General features: G+C 35.4%; 1 protein-coding gene and 1 pseudogene across 1 annotated transcript; both read left to right on the top strand.

Annotated features, from left to right (window-relative positions):
* The first annotated feature begins 3,919 nt into the window (after positions 1-3,919).
* Positions 3,920-14,245, top strand: LOC125494640 (RNA-dependent RNA polymerase 1-like). The gene is given in 6 exon segments (XM_048638259.2): positions 3,920-4,046; positions 7,097-7,651; positions 9,064-9,543; positions 9,545-10,953; positions 11,407-11,557; positions 13,100-14,245. Coding segments are annotated over 5 exon segments (3,399 nt in total). The 5' UTR covers positions 3,920-4,046; positions 7,097-7,123; the 3' UTR covers positions 13,931-14,245.
* A 7,936-nt stretch (positions 14,246-22,181) lies between these two features.
* Positions 22,182-24,138, top strand: LOC125494676 (uncharacterized protein At2g34160-like; annotated as a pseudogene).
* Positions 24,139-26,816: the final 2,678 nt, after the last annotated feature.

The following is a 26,816-nucleotide window of genomic DNA, read 5'->3' as shown; positions in this document are numbered from 1 at the left end:
TCAAAGTGCAGTGCATTTGGCTAAGAATCCCATGTATCATTGTAGGACTAAGCACATTCTTAGGCGCTTTCACTACATTAGGAGTTTAGTGGAGGAGAATGAGTTGAGTCTGGAGAAACCGTTGGGTGCTAAGAATCCATCAGATATGCTCACTAAGAGTGTGAGTTGTGATAAACTAAGGTTGTGCAGAACCTTAGTTGGCCTTCGTTGATTGTTAATGAAGGTGGTGGATTAGGAGTTGAGATGAATGAGAGGATGATGAAGTTTTCTTCACTTACACCTATCTCCAAGTGGGAGATTGTTGGGTATATGGTTCATATGAAGCTCATGGAGGTGAATGAGGTGTGGAGAAAGGTTGCGGCGAAGAAATGCGTCAAAACGGGGAAATGAAGTTTCGCCCGATCGGGTCGGGCAAGGGCGCCCGATCGGGCCCGCAACGAAACATGGAGTTGGGCAGTTTGTGGCTCGCCCGATGGCTTCGGGTCATCTCGCCCGATGGGGCGGAACACCGAACTACGACTCGGGCGTTCCTCACCCGATCGGGCCCGTATACACATTTGAGGTTGGAGTTAAGCTCCCGATCGGGCGGGGCTGTATTTACGCGGGTTTAGTTCCGAAAACGCATTTTTCCAAGGAGGGGTATAAATAGGTTATCTAATGCGTCATAAATTGGATTCTTCATCATTGTTCACATATTAGAGAGAGAAAAAGTTATAGAGAGAGAGTTCTTGAGCGCTTTTGTAATCTTTCTTGAATATTCATCGATTCCTAGTGCATATTCGTGGTTTTTCTCCCAGTTCTTGGGTTTCCACATAAAAGTTCTTGTGTATTCTTTCCTGCTTTGTTATTTGGTATTCTATTATTGTTTGCTATTATTCCTAGATTGATAGTCAATAGAACTTACAAAGATTAGGTGGAAGATGAAGAGGAGAGAAAGAAGAATGTGATAAAATTTCAAGCTGAGAAAGTGCCTGTTGAAAAACAGCGAGCGGTGAAGCGGCCAACTAAGAAACGAGCATCTTCTAAGCTGCAATTTGAGAAACGGGCAGCGGTTAAGCGCTCAGCTGAGAAACGGCCAACGGTTAAGTCATCATCTGCTGTGAAAAGGCCATCGAGTGCAAAAATTGTGAAGGGTAAAGATCCTTCATTGGTACAAACTTTTGGTGAATGAAGGAATGTCTTGCTAAAGAGCGCCAAACATGAAGATGACCCTGATTTCCTGGCTATTGAGGAAGTTGAGCTCTACCTGCCAAGAGGGGTGGTACCAAAAAGTGAAGAAAAAAGTTGAATATCCTGTAATTTCAACTAAACAAGGAAGAACAACAATTAATCCAAGGACTGCTTTGGTAATAGGCCTAATGAAGTGCTTGATTTAGAAGAGGGATCAATGTAAGTACTTGTTTGTTTGTTTTGTTTATTTCGGGGATACTAATAATGTTATATATCTGTTATCGATAGTGTACCGTAAGGGTTCCTTATAGTTATTTTGTGTTTAGTGATAAAGTATGAGAAGGGTTGTATTTTTGTGGTTACTGATTATACATGTATGTGGTTACTGACATTGTTGTTAAAATCCCGATCCGAATCTTACGATTCTACGATTTTACGATCCTGGAGGACCTCACCGATCCCGATCCTACGTAGGATCTTAATTCTGTAGGATCTTTCGATCCTGCTCAACCACAAAAAATCACATGGTAGGATCTTAACACGATTCTACGATCCTACGACTCTGATCCGATCCTACCATATAAAAATCATAAAGTAATTTCATATATTATATTTCTCCTATTAGATTTTGATCGCATGTTACTTCAATCTTATTGTATTGAAAAACTATCATCATTTGCTAAGTAAGAAAATCATTATTAATATGTGTAAATTTTTAACATGAGGTTCTCACTATATTTTAGTATAATTATTATCTCTATTTCACCGAATTGTAGGATCTTACGATCCTACGATCCGATCCCACCAATTCGATTCTACCAGCCCCTACGATCCAAAGTAGGATCCCGATCCTGATAACATTGGTTACTGATAATACTTTACAATGCAAGGATTACTGATTTTGTGATATAGGAATTACTTATATTAGTTTTATGGGGGGAACTGATCACATTAAATTTTTGAATATTGTATTTTTTATGAAAGTTTTGCGGGGTTGTGTTTTGGTGAATTGCTTGTTATACATATTTAGGGTTACTCATAATAGTTTATTGTAGGTGTATACATGTCTTATTTGGTTAAAGGGATAAGTGGTTGGTGGATATGTGTGTTAATTTACAAGGTTACTTGTATTAGTTGTACGGGGTTATTTTAGTGTACTCTAAGGGTTACTAATAGCTTTTGGTGTAGTTTTTAGCGATAAAGCAAGAAGAACAATAGGAAAAACATTATGCAGTGGTAATCAGCAGTGCCAACGACAAATCGCATCGGCCGCAACACCAGCAAAAACAAAGGAGAAAGAAACATGGGGCATGGGACAACATTACGACGATGAGCAAGGCTTATCACAGCTCCGACGAGATGGGAGGAGCAAGCGAGGCAACATCAGAGGGAAAAAGACAGAATTATGGGCAAAGAGAGAGAAAATAAGGAGTGTTTGAGGATTTGGAGTTTAAATAAATTTTGGGTATTGACCTGAAGATTTTGATATTTTGAGCCTAGAATTTGAGCTCAAGCTTGACTTCATTTTGTTGGGCTTCAATAAAACCAGACACAAAGAAGAGGAAAAGAATTAATGTTTTGGCTCTTGAAGAAGAAGGCACAAGGAGGAGAGAAAGCAACAAATGGGGTTTCTATAGTTTTCTACTAAAATCCAAAATATTTTTATAGCACATAAATTACTTCTATAAATTATTTGCAAATATGATGATAAAAACATAAATACATTTTATTAAGCTCCAAATTATTCAAAATCATTTCAAAGATGCAATAGTATAATTATTCAACTAATTGAATAATTAACTTGCAATTGAAGTCGCATAAAAAATATTACTTGCTACATATAAATAATATCGATACCAATAAATTAACAGAAGATTGGTAAATATAATTCATATTTCAACTTAGATAAAATAAGAGTATTTAATATATAATTTAGCTAATAATTATAATTAATAGTAAATAAGATGGTTTAGAAATCGGAGCTATTATAATTGCACCACTTAATTAAAGGTTGACTATGTTGTTGGACACACCAGGCCAATAAATGGTGCTGTTTTAGCCAATTTTGCCTATTTGTGTGTGACAAATCTTTTTTTGCTCACTGAACTTATATGAGCTTATTATATTTTGTCGGAACTTATTAAAATTTATAGGAACATATCTGAACTATTTTTCTTTCTAAGGTCAAAACATAAATAGAAGAGAACATACTTTGAGACCATGTTCTAACTGAATTGAAATGAGCTAAGCTGAATTAAACTGAGCCAATCTAAATTGAAGTAAAATCGTGCTCAAAAGAACAAGCTTATTTTCTGTTCAATTTCAGTTCAGTTCGATACTTCAATTTCCTTCAATATTTCAATTTCTCCTAATTCATAATTTCTCCCAAGTGGCTTAAGTCTCTTAACAATACTCGAAGAACATGCTTGACTGCTTGCGAAATTGCAATGTTGACGTCGCTGTTTTTCTTCTTTTTCTTATTCAAACTCTCTTTATTTTGTACAGAATGCTTAACATCTTTTTTTCCTCGTCACAATTAGAAGCCATTGGATCCGTACAGATCTCAGAACTTTAAATTTCCCAATAGGATACACTATACAGCAATGAAACCAAAAGACGAGGACAAAACTTGGAGAAAAGATGAAAAACAAATAATTAGCGGCACTTTCAGACGTCATTAACGAAAAAGTATGATTCCTAAAATTAAATATTGACTTGACGTTGACCAATGACGACTATAATAAGACCCAATGACTTGTGTTTAAGAGATTCCAAGATCATACTCCTCACTCTTCATACCCACTTCACTCTCACAACTCACCATTCTTTCTCTCTCCTCCAAACCATCGTGACAGTTACTCTGTTTCCTAATTAAGGTGATCATTTTCTATTTTTTTCTTCTGTTTCTACGTTATATCCTCGTGTTTCTTCGTTTCTACGTTATATCTCAATTCATTTCTCTATTTTTCTTCTTTTCTTGCGAAGAATTGTCAGGGTTATGCTTATGCCTCGAATTATATGTTGTCGTTTTGTCTTCTAAATTGTTGACTTAATAATTTGCATTTTTGTCTCACTTTTATGCATTATGTTGGATTTTGATGGACTTGATGTGGAAAGTTTGTGATTTTGTGAACGTAGTTGACTACCCAAATTGTTTTCTGGTTATGGGATGATTGGCTTCATATGGTGAAGGTTGAAACTTGAAAGGGTCATTCATACATGATCGTTTATTTTTTGCTTGAGATCGAAAACCCTATTATTTTCAATTTTTAGTTAGCCTTTTGTTCGATGTTGTGGATGTCATTTAATTTAGCTGGTAAAGCATTATGGGATGTTAGCCAAGGGCTAAGGCTATGTTCAGTTCACCTTATTTTTGCTTATTTCAGATCTAATCAGATCAGACCAGATCAGATCAGAAAAAATAAGTTCAGATCAGATCAGATCTGTCAGTTTTAAAACTTATTTTTACTATTAAATATCTTTCATTACATATTAGTAAAATTATAATAATTGAATATTAATAAAGTACTCATTGAGACGAATCAAACAAGATCCCACATGACTATATTTTTTCTTATATATTGAGAGAAATCTAAAAGATAAGATCTTGTAATCAGATCAGTTCAGAAAAAATAAGTTCAGATCAGATCAGATCAGAAAAAATAAGTTCAGATCAGATAAGTTCACATCAGAAAATTTCAGGTGAACTAAACATAGCCTAAGACTCGAGATTGAATTTTGTATACATCACTGTGCTTTGTTTTACCTTTTTTTATATATATAAAATTATTGAAAAGGTAATATTTTGAAGGTAGACATTGAAGTTTGAAAAGGTAATAGGAGTTAGCTCAAGTGGGTAGAGCGCTCCCCCTTGGCCCTTGTGGTCAGGGGTTACCCCCAGCATTATGCTGGGATATTTTCTTAGCATGCTATGCATGCCATACCAGCCAATGTGTTGGTGTTTCCTACAGGCTAGTAGCTTGGTAGGGGTTAGTCCTTGGCTGACTTAATTTCCTAATTAAAAAAGAAAAAAAAATTGAAGTTTGAGACAAAAACTGGAAATTGAAAATGATAATCCCTTGGTTGTTCCAGTTTGACTTTCACGCATGCGGATGTTGGACTTTGACTACTAATATTTTTAGTTATCATTTAGTGAAAATTTATTGAATGTTGATATATGAACATGTTAATTGCAACAAATCTAATAAGATTTTGTTCTTTCTGGTAATTAGTGAAAGCATATGGTCAAAGTTGAGTATTTAGATAATGTAAAGGTTAAATTGGAACGTTATTAGAGAACAAAGGGAGTATGTTACATTGACTAGTTATTGTTATGGAGGCTGATCATTTACTTGTAGATATTGGTTTTTATGGTTACACTATGCACAAAAAGTTTTAGGTTGCTTGAGTATTGTAGTTCTCCGCTATATTTATCTCCTACTGCACTTGTGCATTATGTCTCAAAGATTTGAGCATTCTTGTGTCTAGGGATAGAAGATAATTGTTTTATGTGTGCTAATACTTGTTTGCCATAAGGCTTTCAACTCAAATTTTTTACTCTTCAGTTATTAAGTTTGCTTGAGATCTTCTGTAGTCATCAATGAAATCATACAATATAATTGTAAGATTTTTTTATTTTGATTGTTTGCTTTATCTTGAACTGTTAAACTGTGGTAGGTGATCAACTTTCGAGATCTCTGTTCTCTATTGTCTCTATATATTACCAAGCCATTTCACATACTTATGATGTCCTATTTAAATGTGGTTTAACACTCCTATATGGAAATGAAGATAGGTCTCTTCAGTTAGATTAAACTGTGCTTCTTCAAGTCGTGGCCAGGAAAGACTAGCATTTTGGGATTCCAGGTTATACTGGATTTAGCTATGGATTACTACAGAGGAAAATTCTGATAAGATTTTCCTTAGTGGCTCATTTTATTTCTTAGGTGATGAATTGTGTATGTGGTGTGTACTAGCTGTACATATTTTGTATGTGGAAATGGCCTTCCAAAAGGATTTTCTTTGTTCAAATATAGTTAATTTTGTGTTTAAAGGATATGAAGAGTTTATTTCATTTAGGTAAGGGATGTAAATTTTTGACCAGGTATTGGTCGCTTAACATCTATGACACTTGGGCAGCCTTTGTTGTATGTTTAGTGGTCAGGGCATACCAGAGAGACTGAGTTGTTCTCCCTGTTTTCAGTGTTCAAGTTTATATTCCCCATCTTTACTGTGTTACTTCATAGTATATGAGATAGAATATACCATGCAGTAGCCAGTAGCAACCGGAACCCCTACTTGGAAACAAACCTTGAGGGAGAGTCTGAGAAGTTTCCGCCCATTATGGGCCAAACAACAGAAACTGAAAAACTACCTTCTGTGGAAAATAATCTGCTCCCAAATCAAAACTAAAGGTAGTTTGAGATATTTTATTAAGTTACTTCATTCTAAATAAACTTCTGGAACATATTTGGCTGGTGTAATCATCTTGTTTGGTGGTGGAAGCTTCACCATCATAACTGAAGCTCTATACTGGCTTAAGTGGAGTGTTCCCATAATAAGTTCTGTCTCCCAATCATCTTACACCTAAAAATCAATGTAATGTTAAGACGGGAAACTTTCTCTATGAGGTCAAAATAGCATAAGAGTGTAAGACTGCCTCCCTTTAGTCTCATTTATGTTATCTTATTATTTGAATTTAAATTTTGTGGTAATTCTTTAATTCATTTAGCTGACTGCATTATGCTAAACTACGTGCACAGCTTTGTTTTCAGTGAATAATTTCAATTCCAAATATACATCTAGCAGTCGAATGTATGTTACAGTTACACTGGGATTTTATTGGACATACTATATCAATTATTTGCTGTGAATCTGGGTAAGTTAGTTATGAGTATGACTATAATCCCTAAGTTGGTATATGCAGTGACATTGCTTCATTCACTTTGACTTCATGGGTAAGAGTAAGACAATTCAGTTATCTGGTTTTCCTTCTACCGTGTCTGCTGAAGCAGTCAAAACATATCTGGAGGATAAAACCGGTGAAGGAACTATTTATGCTCTGAAAATAAGGCAGTTTAAATCTGGTGGGACAAGATGTTATGCTGTTGTGCAATTCACCTCTGTCCGGATGGCAGAGCTTATCCTGAGTCTAGCAGAACCTCCTAAAAAAATTTGGTATCGTTCCAACTTCTTGAAGGCGCGAGAGATGGATAAAGACATTGTGCCCAAGCCACGAACTTACCAGCATAGAATGGACAACATAACACTCCATGTCGGATGTCAGACCTCAAATGACAAGTTCCTCGCATTTTGGTCAGGACGTAATGTTTCTCTTTCATTTGGCTCGGGGCTGAGAAGATTTTACTTTTACTTGAGTTATGATGAAAAAGAATATAAACTTCAACTTTCGTATGAGAGTATTTGGCAGATTGAACTACGACGTCCACGTGCTAATCATGTGAAGTATCTTCTAATTCAGGTGTGGTCTCTAAAGTCTAACCTGGTTCTTTTAAAATATATTTGCATACCTGTCCTAGTTGAAAAATGATTGTTCTTCTAACATAGCTATATATGCTTGGCATAATTGGTAAACAGGCTCATCTGGAAGCATTTGCTTCCACAGGGGGACCCCTTTACGATTTCTCTCCCTTTTCTAGATTGCTATCTTAGCTGCCAAATTACATATAAGCAAATAGGGCTCGGATAGCCTGATAATTCACTGTAAAACAATAATATATCACAGTAATACCTAAAGCTTGTCTCCTAGTAGCATGAGACAGCATATATTCCTCTAAAATAAACTAAATTAAATTTCTACTAGCTATAGAAGTTCTCCGCGACACATAATCTATCTGGAAGGAAATGGTCAAGCAAACTAAACGTCCAGGGTTTTCCTCTTGCATATTACTGCTTTGATGAATGGAAGTCTACAGAAAAAGATCACATCAAAATCTCACGCATTGCTTCTTGCCGAAGTGTAGACTTAAAAAAATACATTATATAAAGTCACTGTCTTATCAGTTAGTCCCACCTCGCTGGTTTTGTTAGTTAGCATATAACAATTGAAATTGTGCTCATTGCATATTGTCAGGCTCTTTCTTGTGTAAAGCCATATACCTAAATTCCAGAGTGTTGACTGCTCGCCGAAAAAACTTTATTTGTCTGATTACTGTTTTGTAACTTCTTGATATGTATTCTTTCAGTTATTTTTACAAGGTGCAACTTTGTTGTGGTAATCTTTGAAGATGTCTTGTACTCGGGAATTTCATGAGTATTGACATCCCTTATTAACTTGATTTTGAAATTTGTTGGCAACCACTTCTTATTCTCAAGTCATTATGCAGTTTAGTTAGTCTCTAAGAAAATCCTGCAGAAGCTCTCTATTTTGAACTTAAAGGGGCAGATGGCTAGCTTTTGGAACCCCAAATTGCCTGGGTAAAAGCTAGTACCTTGCTGCTTGCAAACTTACGTCTTACTCCACCAATGTTGTGCTGCGAAGAGCATAGATTCATTCAGCTGCAGCCCTTGATCTCCTTGTTTGGAGCAAGAATGTGCCCTCATGCTGCAGCATTCTCAGGAGGTGACTGTTAAGGGTAAAAGTTGGCTGCTGTTCATGACTCTCTAGTCTTGCATGGGCCAAGTGAGAGCCTTTTGTTTTTCAATTTTACTCCTGGGTGTGGCCCATGGCAATAATTGACCTAATTGGTCAAACAGTTGACTGCATGGTGCTCTGCGGGGAGCACATGTACATGTAGTCAAGATTCACGAATCTGTTGCTAACATAATGGATCATTTGCCTTATATTTTTGGTTTAGATGTCAGTTACAGCTGTTAAATATTTTGATTACTTGTTGCCTGTATTGATTAAGTCTGAAGTTATGAACTTTTCAGCTGTTTGGGGCTCCTCGAATTTTTGAGAAGGTTGAACGTGTTTCTGGACTGCTCTTTGAAAACAATTATTTCAAAGAGGAACAAGATGATCAATGGTTCAGGACAACAGATTTCACCCCCTCAAGCTGTGTAGGACAATCTTCAGTTTTATGTTTGGAGCTTCCGTATAACTGCGAACTTCCAGACTTCAGAGCTACCTTTCCATATTTTAAGGAGGATGATGGCCAATTTACTCTAGTAAGTGGCAATACCTTTTCCTGTAACATGGAACTTGTTCCAATAGTGGCTCCTCCTAGAGGAGTTGAGTTACCATTCTATATCTTGTTTAAGGTAAACTACTTGGTTCAGTTTGGATGTCTTCCTGGTCCAAACCTTGACCACAGTTTCTATCAGATGATTGATCCAAGAAAAATTGATAAGGCGTGTGTAGAATATGCACTTGAGAAATTGTATTATCTGAAGGAGTGCTGCTATGATCCATTCTGGATGGCTGAAACAACAGTACACAAAATACCTCACATCTAAGAGAATTCCTGAGAAGCCAACCATTTCATTGGATGTGGGATTGGTTTATGTGCGCAGAGTTCAAGTAACTCCATGTAGAGTATACTTTTGTGGCCCAGAAGTGAATGTGTCCAATCGAGTACTGAGAAATTATCCTTATGACGTTGATAACTTTCTTCGCATATCCTTCGTCGACGAGGATCTGGAGAAATTATACTCTACAGATTTATCTCCACGTTTCTCCTCTGAACCTGGTGCCGGCATGCGGACTAACATTGATAGAAGGATCCGTTCCACTCTCAAGAATGGGATACATATTGGTGATAAGAAATTTGAATTTTTGGCCTTTTCATCAAGCCAGTTGAGGGAAAATTCTGCCTGGATGTTTGCTTCAAGGCCTGGACTGTCAGCCGCTGACATCAGAAATTGGATGGGTGACTTTAGAGAAATAAGAAATGTAGCTAAATATGCTGCCAGACTTGGTCAATCTTTCAGCTCATCCACTGAAACTCTAACTGTGGCTAGGGAGGAAATTGAGATGATACCTGATGTGAAAGTAACTGTTGGGAGAAATACACACATTTTCTCAGATGGAATTGGAAAGATATCAGCTGATTTTGCTTGTAAAGTGGCAAAGAAATGTGGTTACAACTCCACGCCATCTGCCTTCCAGATTAGATATGGTGGGTTCAAGGGTGTTGTTGCTGTTGATCCCATGTCATGTAAGAAGTTGTCGTTGCGAAACAGCATGTGCAAGTATCAATCAGATAATGCTAAACTTGATGTGCTTGCCTACAGTAAATATCAACCTTGTTATCTGAATCGTCAATTGATTACTCTCCTGTCCACTCTTGGTGTGCAAGACCGTGTATTCGAGAAGAAGCAAAAAGAAGCTTTGAATCAATTGGATGCTATCCTAAGAGATCCATTAAAGGCACAAGAAGCATTGGAGCTTATGTGTCCAGGGGAGGTTACAAGTATTCTTAAAGAAATGCTCAAATGTGGCTACAAGCCTGATGCTGAACCATTTCTTTCAATGATGTTGCAAACTTTTCGGGCAGCAAAATTGCAGGAATTGCTCACTAAGTCAAGGATATTTGTCCCACGTGGTAGAGCAATGATGGGATGTCTAGATGAAACTAAGACTTTGGAGTATGGTCAGGTTTTTGTGCAAGTTTCTGGTGCAAGATTTAGGAATGTTGGCAATGAACTCCTCACATGCACTGGTTACGACTTTGAACCAAATAACTATGCTGTGAAAGGGAAAGTAGTTGTTGCTAAGAACCCCTGTTTGCATCCCGGTGACGTTCGCGTCTTGATGGCAGTAGATGTGCCTGCTTTGCATCACATGGTTGACTGTGTTGTGTTTCCCCAGAAGGGAAAGAGGTATATGTATTACATGCTTCTCCACTCATCTTCAAATTCTGTTGTCAAGATATCGTTTCAGTTCTCATAAATTTGTGGTTGTCTTTACTTGATTCCGAATTGAAGCATATGGTGTTGTAATGCTGGGATATCTGCTGCTGATCAAAAGTGTAATATAGTCATTAGCTGTCACAGTTTCCTTCTATCTGCATCAATTCCTATACATGTATAGAGTCTTTAATATTTATTGATTTTCCAACCTCATATATATTTTCTTCAAAATTTATAGCATGATTGTTTCAACAGTTAATACTTAATAGTACTTAGGTATTATAATTTGAGAAAACAAAGTAGGACGAGAAATGATAAGTTAATGTAGGTTTTTCAGGCAAATTATGGACGCCTCGTGGATTCATAATTCTCTTTATTTTCAATCATAGATATGATTTTCTGACACATTAACGTTGATAATAGGCCTCATCCAAATGAATGTTCTGGAAGTGATTTAGACGGTGATATATACTTTGTCTGCTGGGACCATGAATTAGTACCACCTCGCCAAGAGGAACCAATGGATTACGTCGCACCTGAGAGTACGGTATTGGATCATGAGGTTACCATGGAGGTTGTTTTCTCTGCTTTCAGTTCTTTTTGCTCCATGTGCTTGTTTTTCGATTTTAGAATTTTAGTGGAGCGGTTATGAAGCATTGGCAGTACACTTTTGTTTCATGTACCTGTTTACTGCTGGTTTTAACAAGTACATATGCCGTATACATTATGTGCTTGTTTGTTAGATGATAGTAAGGACACTCCTTTTTTCAGGTTTAATTTAGTGATTTAACTTAATGTGAAACTTCTTTTTATAACTGATATATGTATACTGATACAAATGCTGATATGGATAGCTGATGCATATATCTTTGCACCCTGTCTCTGTTGAAGACTTTAATTTTTCAGATGAGGGAAAAAACCAAAGATATACTAGTATATAGTGATTGATGGCAGCAAGTGGCTGTCAAGCTGTTAATGCCTTTTGATCTTTTATGTTTGGCGACCTTTTTGGGTAAATCAAAACATACTTCATTCATATCTATCAGATGTTCATAATAAAAAAAGGAGGTGTTTCGATGATGGGATACATCCATGAATATCATAAAACCTAAAGATATATTGTCCCTTTGAATATATCTGTATCATACTTCTGTCATCATAGCTCTTCCCATGATTGGCAATAGTATAATGTGTTCTAGAGGTATATCACGATTCACGAGGCATATGTTATTTTAATGTTTTGCGGTCTTGGCAATGTTGTAAGAATGTTAGATTTTCTAGTTATGAAATCATGTGTGTATTGTATATGTCCAACAATGTAGGCCCATTCTGGCAATACTACATTCACCATATTGATAGTGTTATGATGAGTATCTTTCTGTTAGTTCTTTGTTATCTAATTATTTTAGTTTGAATAATGAGTTGATTCTCTTTAAGGTATCTTATTCTTTCTTCACTTAATTGAGAAACATACTTGAATAACTTGATGCTGCTTTTATCTGAAGTAGGAGCTTTGAGTAAGACAGGACCGTTAGCAATTGACTATGCATGAAGCCTTGGCTCCAGAAGTATAGGAGAAAAGGATTTTCCATGAAAACCGTATTCCGAGAAAAACTTGATTGTAAATTAGTTTTCTTTTGGTTGGATCCTCACAGGAAAAATTGGAGTGGAAAAGAAAAAAAGAAAGAGAAATGTAACGTATAGGGAGGTAAAATATGACATTCCATCCTTGAGAAAAAGAATTTCCATCTTTGGAAGAACTATTATCCACCCATAGGAAGACTATTTTCCATCACAAACCAAACAAATGAAAATGAAAAATCTACTTTCTCCATGAAAATGTTTTCCTCCCACCCAAAGAATCTCTTAGTTTATGCTACTTGTCTCCTCATTTTGCTTTTTGGCTTGCAAATATTTGCTTAGCGGACATAGCTTTTGACAATAAACATGTTACCAGGACTCATCCTGGGTATTTCTAAAATTGACGGTTTTGTCTTGATAGTTTAATTTGCTTTCTTTTCACGAGTGTTGATGATCGACGAGTGCTTTGAACAGATCAAAGTTTTCAAGATATACATTCTTCTGAAGTGTTTCTGTTAATTGTGTACTCATGCAGGAAATTTTGGATTATTTTGCCAACTATATAATCAATGACAGCTTAGGTATCATTGCCAATGCACACACGGCCTTTGCAGATAGGGAGCCTTTGAAAGCAATGAGTGACCCATGCATACAGCTCGCTCAGCTTTTCTCGATTGCTGTTGACTTCCCGAAAACTGGCGTCCCAGCAGTTACACCACCTGCCCTCTATGTAAAAGAATACCCTGACTTCATGGATAAGCCCGACAAACCAACCTATGAATCACAAAATGTCATAGGGAAGCTGTTCAGGGAAGTGAAGGAAAGATCCCCAAGTTCAACCTCCATTCGATCATTTACCCGAGAAATTGCTAGGTGTTCTTATGATCCGGACATGGAATATGATGGCTTTGAAGATCATCTGGATGATGCTGAATATTACAAAAGCCAATATGATTATAAGCTCGGTAATCTCATGGATTACTATGGTATCACCTCTGAAGCAGAAATTTTGAGTGGTAATATAATGAGAATGTCAAAGTCCTTCGATAAAAGAAAGGATGCAGAAGCTATTACTATGGCTGTCAAGTCCTTAAGGAAGGAAGCTAGGACATGGTTTAATAAGAAAGGAAATGATCCCGACTCAGGAGATGATGACGTGTATGCAAAAGCATCTGCTTGGTATTATGTTACTTATCACCCGGACTATTTTGGGATGTATAATGAGGGGATGAATCGGGATCATCTCCTTAGTTTTCCTTGGTGTGTATATGACAGATTGATCACCATCAAGAAGAACAATAGAAGGTCTGCAGATGTTTCAGTGCTGGGATATCAACTGAGACATGGACTCCGTTTCGCAGTATAAAGATTGTTTTGGCAAAGTGTTTACTGCTGAACCTTATTCATCATCCTTGTATAAATTGATGACTCGTTATGTTTTATTACGTATTGTTAAATATCTGGCTTCCTTGCTAGTTCATAAGATTATGTAAAAATAGAACTGCATTGGATGTTTTATCAGTGAATTATGGTCCGAGTTTGTAAAAATTTCAAGGACTCTTTGTTAGATGTCAAGCTCATTGCCCTTTTTTTGGTATGAAATTTGGGTGAAATGAAACAATCATCTCAAGTTAAGTTTCCACCGTCTAATATTGGATTTTTTTCTCTTTTAATTGTGACATTTATTGTGTTTTGAGATGTTTTATTATTGCTGTAATTTTTTGTACATTCTCCCTTTCAAATTAGTTGTGACATTTTTAAAATTACGGACTATTAAGATATTTTTAGAGAGGAGAGAGATAAAGAAAGAAAACAAACCAAAGGATTCCATACACAAAATAAAAGTATATCTAATTTGAAACCTCCTAAAATAAAAAGCGTCATAACTAATTTGGAACGAGATAAGTAATTTTATTGTTGTAAATTATATTCTTTGTTATTCAACAAATAATATGGTTTGGTATAAATTTTGCCTCCCTAGTTGCACGATTAAACCGTTCTAGTGCTTGTGGGTTGAAGAATTCTCTGAACTTTTTTTTTTAAAAAAATGAAAACTATGTACACCTTAGCTGAACATAGGAGAAAGAACGCCAACAAAAAAGTGACTTTAAGAATTGCTTAATCGTATTTGGCTGATTCAAAACTTCAACATTCCTCCGTCTCATAATACTCGCTATACTTTTCATTGTGGGAAGTTTCACATTACTTGTTATGCTTCTTTTTTGGGCAATAAATTCTCTCTATCTCTCTCCTTTTACATGGGTCTTTTTTTTTTTTTACTTTACCTCTCTTTTTTCTAAAAATCATCTAAGAATCCGTGAATTGAGAAGTGTAACAAATAATATAAAATGGAGAAAGCAATATGAAATTTGCTGGGATAAGCCAAAGGCATGTAAATTGTAATACAACAGTCAACACTGGGTATGCAAATGCAATATGGAAAGTTGGTTGTCAAGCGCAAATAAAACACACTCCAGATCATGATCGATGGTTACGCACTCACGCTACGTAGTCTGGCTTATTTGTGGTTTAGTGGTTTTAGGCTATGTTCAGTTCACTTATTTTTGCTTATTTCAGATCTAATCAGATCAGATCAGATCAGATCAGAAAAAATGAGTTCAGATCAGATCAGATCAGAAAAAATAAATTCAGATCAGATCAGATCAGACCAGATCAGATCATGATCAGACCAGACCAGATCAGATCAGTTCAGATCATATCATGCTTATATTTAAAAACTCGTTATTATTAAATATCTTTCATTACATATTAATAAAAATTATAATAATTGAATATTAATAAAGTACTCATTGAGACGAATCAAACAAGACCCCACATGACTATATTTTTCTTATATATTGAGAAAAATCTAAAAGATTATCTCTAATTGTGAATAATGTCAAGATTCTAAGTGAGAAAGATAAAAAAATACAAAGGGAGTGTTATTATTTACTAGTACATTTGTTCAAAAGAATTATTATTGTTGTTGTTTTGTTGACTTATTAATTATTAATATTGGTAATTATTATTAATCTTGTTGTTACCATTATAAATGTCATTGTTATTATTATATTAAGTTATTTTATTGTTATTAAATAATAGAAAATTAAAAGCCACATGTTTAGAACATAAGATTGACGCAAAAATAAGAAATATATAAAATATGATATCTCAAATTCATGACAACGAAACTACTAGTCCGGATTACATTTCAAAATAAGCTAAGTGTGAGATACAAATTATAAATTTAGATTCGGTATACCTCTTCCTACCGAATTCCAAATCTCTCTAGCTATTTGAACTTGCATGATATTTATTTATTTTTTGCTCAAGTCATAGTTGTTTGTATATCTTATTTTATTTTATATGGAAAAAAAGAGTTGAGTTTGCCGACTTCTCAAGTGTGAAACTTTTTTTTAAGGGAAAGTGTGAAACATTGTATAAGTGCTCTTATAAAATAATGACTTGAGTTATATAATTATTTTTAGTAATAATAATAATTATGATTATAATTATTATTGTTGTTCTTATAATAATGATAATAATAATTATTATTAATAATAAAAAAGTTGTGTAAAAGTTGTAATAGAAATAAAATGTTAATAATAGTAATACTATAAAGAAGATCTTATAATGTATTGCATAATAATGATTTACAAAGTAATAATATAATAGTAATAATATATTTTATAAAAGATAAGATCTTGTAAATCAGATCAGATCAGATTAGATCAGAAAAAATAAGTTCAGTTCAGATCAGATTAGAAAAAATAAGTTCAGATCAGATCAGATAAGTTCAGATCAGAAAATTTCAGGTGAACTAATTAAACATAGCCTTAGAAAGGTTAGACTTTGTTTTGGCCTCAGCAACGATTGGACTACTTACCTATAATGCTGTCGAGATAAATGATTAGTATATTTTAATTTTGGGTAATTTTCATTGGTGATCATGTGTTAGCACTTATGTTAAAAGACTAACCTATCTTTTGAGGGTCATTTATGACAAATGACTTTCTCCGGGAGGATCATCTATGACAAATGACCTCGTTTTGGGGGAGGAGGGGGGGGGGGGCGTCATCTATGACAAATGACCCCCTATAGGGGTCATCTATGATAAATGACCTTGTTCCCGCCATACCCCTACCACATCAAACATATAATATAATCTGACAAGAAAACTTTAGACGTGGGTTATTATGTTAGGGGGATGCGATAGGCCCATTTCAGATTTTTTTCACAACCCTAACGCATCCAACTTTATAAATAAATGTGATACGTTGGCTTGTGTGCTCATGTACTTATGGTAATGTATTTGCTGCATTGTTGCACCCCTGCGTACGAGATTTTTTTTTATATTAAAAAAATTAAAATTAACCATGGTTAAGTTAGGCATAATTTTAGATACTGTATTTAGCCTTTTTTGTTGTATATAGCACTTATGTTTATATATGGTAATCAAAACTAATAATTCATCACAAATTTGTATGTGGCTAGCTATACCATTAATTAGTTGATGGTGTGGCCACTTCACATATAAGATAACTAGTCTAATATGTACGAGTGTGTTAATTTCAAAACTTGTTATTCTATTATGTACTTCATTTGTACTATAACTATGATTATACTTAAAATATGAGAGATTAATAGTTAGATGAATGTAGATATATTAATTCGCTAATGTAAAAAAACTAACAAATGTTGTGAATGATTTTCTAATATTAATTTTTTGTAAATGAATTCTGAACAAAAAGAATAGACAAAGAATTGCATTAAGATATTGTATGAAAGTAGAATTTCTTCTATTCTCACTAGAGGGTAGAAGGTTTTTTGATTGAGTGAGTGAGTTAAAAAAAAAGGGATTGTTTTCTTCATTTTTTCCCCATGAATAACTGAATCAAAAATGCAATAAAAAAAAAGTGTGTTTTTATGCTTAATATCTTTAGCTTGATCTGTCTTAATTTTGCATTTTATTCGAGTAGCTTTTCTTGACTTGGTTTGACTGAATTAAAGAGTATCAAAAGTAGTGCTAGTGAGTGTTTCATACTTTTCAGGTGCACGTCAAAAATACCATCTTCTCTTATAAAAAGAGGTCAAGATATTTTGTCCATTTAATTTTTTGATTGAACTATTTGACGCATATACCTTTTTTAGAATGGTAAGTTGAAAAGAGAAAGGGGTTTTTTAAATTATTCTCTTTTCTAAATTTTTTTCATTTCATTAAATCATTAAGGGTAATTTAGAATTTTCGAAGGGGGACACCATCTTCCTCTCCCCTTCCCTTATATAATAGAGATTAATCAAGTAAGAGGGGTTGCGACGATAGTTAAATGGAGTCACCGTGATGTATCAGGTGTACTCTAATAGAAAAGTGGGGTTACTTTAATTAACATACAAGTAGAATTATTCTTCTAATAGCCAAAACAAAATAATAGGTTACTTAAAAGAGCAAATGAGATTACTTCTTTACTTGGTTGATTTTATGTATATATTGAATTGAGGTTATTTTTATGGACATAATAAGGTTAACTTGTGATTATATAAGGCTATATGTATGAATAAATAGATATTACTTCAATATACAAATGTAGCCACACCATATATTGTTGTGTGGCTGACCACACACAAAAATTGTTGATAATTTATTATATCAAGTGAACGTGTAATTTTTTTATTGTATTAGCATGACATTACTATCGAAATTTGTTAATTTTTCTGTTAACCACACTCTTTTTAGGTTCATTGATATTGAATAATTTTATTAGATATAAAGTTACACACAAAATAATGTTAAAACATACAAAAATATTTAATAATACATAATCATATGGATCGATTTTTGTTCAACCCTTTGTTTATTGTGCACATCTGAGTTACCCCATATTAGAGAAAGAGTAGAGAAAGTACCACATTATAAGTTAGAGGACATACCCCTATTATTGCTAATAGTTTTTTGTTTTGTATGAATTAAAACATCCTTTGTGCTTGTATGTGGACTGAACTTTCCTCCTCCTAACTCATGAGGAGCCTTTATTTGAACACTCATTTCCAATGAGGATTATTATTGTGTACCTTATCACAAGACTCATTTTCAAGCTATCAAAGTTATCAATTATATTTCGTACAAATTTGTGATTTTTCCATACAATTTTTGTAGCATTCATATCAAGACTAGTAGGGGGAATAATGGTAATGGGATCTGTACTCCTCAAGCAGCGCGATTGAAAGGATTTGACTTTATGACTTTAAGGTTATAAGGTAAATCTCCAATATACTAAACCAACTTGATATGATTAATTAGTCTAATTATATTATACTTGTTATGACAGAGGTGAGAAAGAAACAAATAATAGAATGAAAAATCAATAAAGCAGACAACAAATTTACGTGGTTATCAATTTGGCGACGTCCACGGGCTGAAAGAGAAAGAATATTTTTATTGATGTGTGTGAGGAAAAACAGAGTTACAGATGTTATATATGCTAACATCGTCAAATAAACGATATTAGGTTAAATAGGAATTTAACTCGGCTAATAACACTAACAAAACACTCGACGAAGAATTCCGCGCAAAGCGCGAGTCGCGGTGCCTGTCGTGAGTCGCGGTAAGCTCTCGGCGATTTCAGGCACGAGTCGTGACGAATTTCGCGAGTCGCCATTTTGTAGATAGCTCGACTATAACTTATTCAAGACATATTTTCACAAATCTCCACCTTGACTTGAATCCTCTCACAACAAACCAGAAAACAGATGCATTGTCACAACGTCTAGAATCTCCTACAACCAGATTTGTCCCAAAAGACAACCAGACTAGATTAGTTCTTAAGGACCTCAGAATTGCCCCAAGAGGGCAACTAACAATCTCAAACATTGAGTGAGTCTAAATTAAACAATGCTGAAACTTATTTTGCGAAACCGGCTTGGTGAACATATCAAAAGGACTATAAGCAGTTCCTACCTTCTTCACCTTAATTCTAGTCTCATCCTTAGGAAATGATATCTCACATCAATATGCTTAGTCCTCTCATGATGGACTTGATCCTTGGCTAAGCATATTGCACTCAGACTGTAACAATACACAGTATCTTGATCATGATGTAAACCAAGACCACTAACTAACTTGCCCTTTTAGTCATATCCCTTCTTTAGCAGCTATTGTCAACGCCATGTACTATACTTCAGTAGTAGACAAAGTAACTGTAGCCTGCAAAGTTGCCTTCCAACTAAAAAAGAACCCCAAGAGTAAATACATAACCACTCATTGACCTCCTACTGTCAACATCTTCAGCATAATCAGAATCAAATAACCAGTGACTAAACACTGAGTATCATTCCCATAAATAAGACCAATATCATACGTACCTCTAAGGTAACGAAAAATCCTCTTGACTTTCTGCCAGTGCTCCTTACTAGGGTCACCCATGAACAAACTAACAACACTATCTGCATGTGCAAGATTCAGCCTAGTGCAAACCATAACATACATCAAGCTCCCTACCGCACTAGCATAAGAAACCCGACTCATGTACTCCTTCTCCACATCAGTTTGGGTGCAAAAGCAACAGACAAATGATTATTCGAAGCACTTGGAGTATTTATAGGCTTAGCTGTTGTCATGCCAAACCTTGACATAATCTTCTGAATATAACCTTTCTGTGACAAGAAAAGTTTCCTCTGACCTCTATCCCTATAGATGTCCATCCCCAAAATATTTTTCGCAGCACCCAAATCTTTCATCTCAAACTCAACACTGAGAAGACCCTTCAACCTCTGAATATCAGACTTGGTCTTTGCAGTTATGAGCATATCATCTACATAGAAGGCCAAATAAATAAATGACCCACCATTCATCTTGTTCTGGTACACACAACAGTCATACAAACTAATGTTGTAGCCTAACTCAACCATATAACTCTCAAACCGCTTATACCACTGCCTAGGAGACTGCTTTAGCCCATACAAAGACTTCTTCAATCTGCAAACATAGTCTTCTTTTCCCGAAACTTGGAACCCATCTGGTTGTGTCATATAAATCTCTTCTTCCAACTCCCCATGTAGGAAAGCTGTTTTCACATCTAGTTGCTCAAGTTCAAGATCCTGATGTGCAACCATTGCTAGTAGCACCCTGATGGAAGTATGTCTGACTACAGGTGAGAAAATCTCATTATAATCTACCCCTTCCCTTTGTGTGAACCCTCTTGCAACAACCCGAGTTTTATACTTAACCCCCTCAGTAGGTGAAGATCCTTCTTTCTTCTTGAAGACCTATTTGCATGTCACAATCTTCCTCTCCTTAGGACGTTTGACCAACTCCCAAGTCTGATTTTTATCTAGAGACTCCATCTCTCTCCCATTGCAGCGAGCTATTGAGCAGACTCACTACCAGAAACAACTTCTTTATATGTGGATGAATCATGATTTTTCAACCTCCACCTCTTCAACAACATGTAGTGCATAAGCAACCATGTCCTCAAAATCATACCTCTTTGGAGGTCCCAAACCAACTCTTCTAGATCTATCAAGTGCTATGCTTGGTTGATGTACTTTAGATGTGGTTGACTGATGACTAGAAGACTCTTCAGTAGCACCATGTTGACCTTCTCCACCTTGGTGTTGTGATTCACTCTCATAGCGAGTGACTTGCAGCTCCACCTGTTTTATCAACATCACTAATAACAGACACCACAATAGTCTTCACAGGAGAGTTAAGTATAGAAGTTTCATCAAATATTACACTTTTACTAAGTATAGCACAACTCTCATAAGGTGACCAAATTCCAGAGGTGATCATGGGGGGGCGGGACGCGGCAAAAAAATTTGCCCATTGGTCGGGCCGGGCCAAAATTCTGGCCAAAATTAGCCTAGTATTTTGGGCCAAAATTAACGGGCTTTTTGGGCCAAAATCGGGTCGGGTCAAAAAATAGACTAAAAAGTCATTTTTGCCTTGCCCAAAGCCCGTCTAAAGCCAAAAAAAATTCGGGTCGGGCCGACGGCTAGCCAAAAATTCTGCCCAAAACCCGGTTCAAAATCGGGGACGGGCCAGATGATCACCTCTACCAGATTCTATAGCCCTTAACTCCTCTCCCAAAACCCACAAATACACTCTTGTTAGCTCTAGGTTCTAATTTACCCTCATTTACATGATAATAAACAGTAGAACCAAAAACTCTCAAAAGAGAATAATCTACAGGCTTACTAGACCACATCTCATAAGGTGTTTTAAAGTCAATACTCGTGTGAGGTCCACGATTGATTAGATAGCATGTTGTGCTTATTACACTTCTGCCCAAAATCTTTTAGCTAACCCAACATTTGAGAGCATGCACCTCACTCTCTCCAACAGTGTCTGATTCATGCGTTTGCAACTCCATTTTGTTGTGGCGTATTTCTAACATCGAACTCAGACCAACATAACTCTAGACATTATCAGTGTGCAATCTTTTGATCTTCCTTTCAACTTGATTTTCCACTAAGACCTTCCACTACTTAAAGTTCTTGAAAGCCTCACTTTTATGCTTCATCATAATTACCCAAGTTATTCTTGAATAATCATCGACCATTGACACAAAATACTTATGACCTCTAATAAATGCAACTCGGGAAGGTCCCTAATAGTCGGAATGGATATAATCAAGAATACCTTTCGCTGTATAAATCGCCTTTGGGAACTTGTTGCGATTAAGCTTCCCAAACACACAGTATTCACAAAACATAAGGTCCTGCACCTTTTATAAAAGATCCCTTTTGACTGAATTTGCACCCCCTTTCACCTATGTGTCCAAGTCTCATATGCCATAACTTGGTCAACTCCTCCTTGTGAATCTCAGATGATGCAACATCAGCACAACCTGTCACAGTAGAACCTTGAAGAATATATAAGGTACCTTTTTAATACCTCTCATAACCACCTTCGAACCTTTATAAACACTCATAACTCCACCTTCACCTTGAAAACTGAAACCCTTGCTATCAAGAAGACTCAAAGATATATATCTTTGTCATTAGTGGAACATGCCTAATTTCGTTCAAGGTGCAGAATGTACCATCATGTGTTCTCACCCTGATAAAGCCTATTCCAACTACTTTGCAGGCAGCACTGTTGGCATAGAAACATTGCCCCCACCTATCTGCTCATAAGTTGAAAACCACTACCTGCATGGACTAATATGATACGATGCACCAAAATCAAGAACCCGCACATCCCTACAATATGACTGGTTATTATCAATTAGGGTCGTATCTTCCTTAGAAATACCTTCAGTTTCTGCCAGAGCAGCATAACCTTCATTCTTGTCCTGCTGCTTCTTTTTCTTAGGACATTCATTTTTCCAATGCCCTTTTTCCTTACAGTAAATACAGACATCAGTAGTTTTAGGACCCTTAGAATTCGAATTTTTATAGTTCGTTTTCTTTTTACCAAATTTCTTTTGTCCCTTACCCCCAGTAACTACTAATCCAGATGCTTGATTCTCTGTGCTAGAACCAGATGCCTGATGACAAACCTCTCTAGTATGAAGAGCAGATCTTACTTCTTCTAACGACAGACTATCTTTCCCAACAATAAAAGAATCCACAAAATTCTCATATACTAGTAGAATATATGCTTATTGTTGCGGTCATTAAGTGGCCTATTGAGACGTCATTAGCCGCGTAGCAATCAAGGGGGTAACAATATTGTATTAAGGCCCTAATTAGTGATTTTGGGAACACTTGCAGTTAATATATGATCATGCAATTCTATAAGAGAATGTTGGCTGTCCTTTACATTTTCTTTGTTAAATTCATCTAAATTGCAGTGCTAATTAATACTTTTCTGATTTCTGATGTTGCAGAGGTACATCAAGCAGTACAATGATGCCGAGCTCTCCGCTCTTGGAATGGGTATATATATACATATAATGCTCTTTACACCTTGTTTTCTTTATGTGTTCTCTGGTTAAGCATGATGATTCTTAGAAAACAAACAAACAAATAAATTAAAAAATGGATGTTTAAGCATGATGATTTTCTGATATTGCTTCAATGCTGACTAATACTTTCTGACTGTTTTCAGCTATTCCTACTCTTGTTACCATTGCTGAGATTCTCAAGGCAAATGGTGTTGCAGTGGGAAGAGTAAGCTTACTTCTACCACCATATCACATGTTACACATCTTTCTCGGTTTTTGGTTTATCTTCTGTGTTATAACATCTGGTATATCGATCTAGTAATAACCTGAGATTGCACATTGTAACAGAGGTTCTGACATCAACAATTGGGCAAAAGATGAGAACAAGGGCCGTGTTATTCAGAATGCAAAGGTAGTGACAATATCCTTGATCTTCTGGTATATACTGTATATATTCTTGAATGAATAATGGATAGTCAAATTGTGTTCTGAACATTGGTTAATTTTGCAGCTTGAGATTGTTCTGGAAAGAAATGACAAATCTCCTACCTCTGCTGATGAGAAATCTGCTACCTCTGCTGATGAGATTGCGAAGCCTGTACCTGAGACTAAAACCAAGGCAGTATCAGATGAATCAAAGACCGAAGCTGAAATTGCTGAGAAAAAGGAAGAATGCTCAAGTCTTTGATGCCCTACAATGTACTCCATCTGTGATCTCTTACTCAGCAACAAATGTTCTGCAAGTTTTATAATGTTAGGGTAGTAGTTAGCTTTCATAGTTTCAAGCAACAATGTAGGTAGATAATTATAAGTAGGTCCTGTGGTGATGTCTCCAACGTTGCCACATTTTAGGAAGTAGATGATAAGTCTGGATTGATTCTATCACTTTGAATTTTTCTCTTCAGTTTTGATTGAATAATGTCTTCGGGCAGGAATTCTATACAAGTTGTACATCAGTACATGTACTCAGATTCTTTTGACAGTAAAATGCAATACATTGTATTGAGATTGACTTTTACTTTTATTGATCTTATTAGTATATCACAAAGGAACACTAACAAGTAGTACTTGAATCATCATTATTAATATACAGCACAAAACCGCAAAATTATTTGTAGCCACCGTGGCTTCAATGAGAGAAACTTAGATTAGCTGCAGCTATAACTTGTAATGAAGACCTAATGATCAGGAAAGGGACAACTTTAATTGCTAGGGTTATTGCCAACACCTTGACCCCATTAGTCAAATCTTCAGGAGCTGACCACTCTTCAGGTTTATGACTATATCCTGTAGATAAACACCACGATAACAGGAGTTCAGAAACCTATTTAACAATTAAGATGTGAAGTTTAAAAATCCAATTACTATATGCAAATTATAAGTTTGTTTAATTGGGAACATCAATTGTGATAGAGAGGTGAGGAGAGGAGGGAGAAATTGTACATAACTTTGTAGCATGGAATGAAAATAATTCTCACTGGAGAATATTCTGAGACCAAATTAGTTAGTTTGAGAGTTTAGAAGCCAAATGACTAACTCACCTAGCCTTATATAGGGAATCATGGTAGGCTCGGCTAACCATCAATTTTTAGTCCAAATTTAGCTCACGCAATGAAGCTTCCATTGCTTTGATTATTTTTTTACCAGAAGAGGCTGGAGGATCTGAAATCACAATTTCAAAGCCTAATAGTTTGACCTTGCGTTATTGGCTATATCAGTAATTCAATAGACTGATGGATTTTCTCAACCACATGATCTTCTGGTTTCATTAATGTCACGTATGTGTGTAAGATAGCAGATAGATAGTTTGTTAATTGCAATTAGATTTTGTTGAGTGAGAAGCTAGAGGTTATAAACATAATTCAATATTACTTGCTACATATAAATAATATCGATACAATAAATTAACAGAAGATTGGTAAATATAATTCATATTTCAACTTAGATAAAATAAGAGTATTTAATATATAATTTAGCTAATAATTATAATTAATAGTAAATAAGATGGTTTAGAAATCGGAGCTATTATAATTGCACCACTTAATTAAAGGTTGACTATGTTGTTGGACACACCTGACCAATAAATGGTGCTGTTTTAGCCAATTTTTGCCTATTTGTGTGTGACAAATCTTTTTTTGCTCACTGAACTTATATGAGCTTATTATATTTTGTCGGAACTTATTAAAATTTATAGGAACATATCTGAACTATTTTTCTTTCTAAGGTCAAAACATAAATAGAAGAGAACATACTTTGAGACCATTTTCTAACTGAATTGAAATGAGCTAAGCTGAATTAAACTGAGTCAATCTGAATTGAAGTAAAATCGTGCTCAAAAAAACAAGCTTATTTTCTGTTCAATTTCAGTTCAGTTCGATACTTCAATTTCCTTCAATATTTCAATTTCTCCTAATTCATAATTTTCCCAATTTAAAAGAACGTGGCTTAAGTCTCTTAACAATACTCGAAGAACATGCTTGACTGCTTGCGAAATTGCAATGTTGACGTCGCTGTTTTTCTTCTTTTTCTTATTCAAACTCTCTTTATTTTGTACAGAATGCTTAACATCTTTTTTTCCTCGTCACAATTAGAAGCCATTGGATCCGTACAGATCTCAGAACTTTAAATTTCCCAATAGGATACACTATACAGCAATGAAACCAAAAGACGAGGATAAAACTTGGAGAAAAGATGAAAAATAAATAATTAGCGGCACTTTCAGACGTCATTAACGAAAAAGTATGATTCCTAAAATTAAATATTGACTTGACGTTGACCAATGACGACTATAATAAGACCCAATGACTTGTGTTTAAGAGATTCCAAGATCATACTCCTCACTCTTCATGCCCACTTCACTCTCACAACTCACATTCTTTCTCTCTCCTCCAAACCATCGTGACAGTTACTCTGTTTCCTAATTAAGGTGATCATTTTCTATTTTTTTCTTCTGTTTCTACGTTATATCCTCGTGTTTCTTCTGTTTCTACGTTATATCTCAATTCATTTCTCTATTTTTCTTCTTTTCTTGCGAAGAATTGTCAGGGTTATGCTTATGCCTCGAATTATATGTTGTCGTTTTGTCTTCTAAATTGTTGACTTAATAATTTGCATTTTTGTCTCACTTTTATGCATTATGTTGGATTTTGATGGACTTGATGTGGAAAGTTTGTGATTTTGTGAACGTAGTTGACTACCCAAATTGTTTTCTGGTTATGGGATGATTGGCTTCATATGGTGAAGGTTGAAACTTGAAAGGGTCATTCATACATGATCGTTTATTTTTTGCTTGAGATCGAAAACCCTATTATTTTCAATTTTTAGTTAGCCTTTTGTTCGATGTTGTGGATGTCATTTAATTTAGCT

This window comes from Beta vulgaris, chromosome 2 (genome assembly GCF_026745355.1).
Source record: "Beta vulgaris subsp. vulgaris cultivar EL10 chromosome 2, EL10.2, whole genome shotgun sequence".
Lineage (NCBI taxonomy): Eukaryota > Viridiplantae > Streptophyta > Magnoliopsida > Caryophyllales > Amaranthaceae > Beta > Beta vulgaris.
Note: the sequence above shows the minus strand (reverse complement) of the source record. Positions and strands in the feature narration are given on the sequence as shown.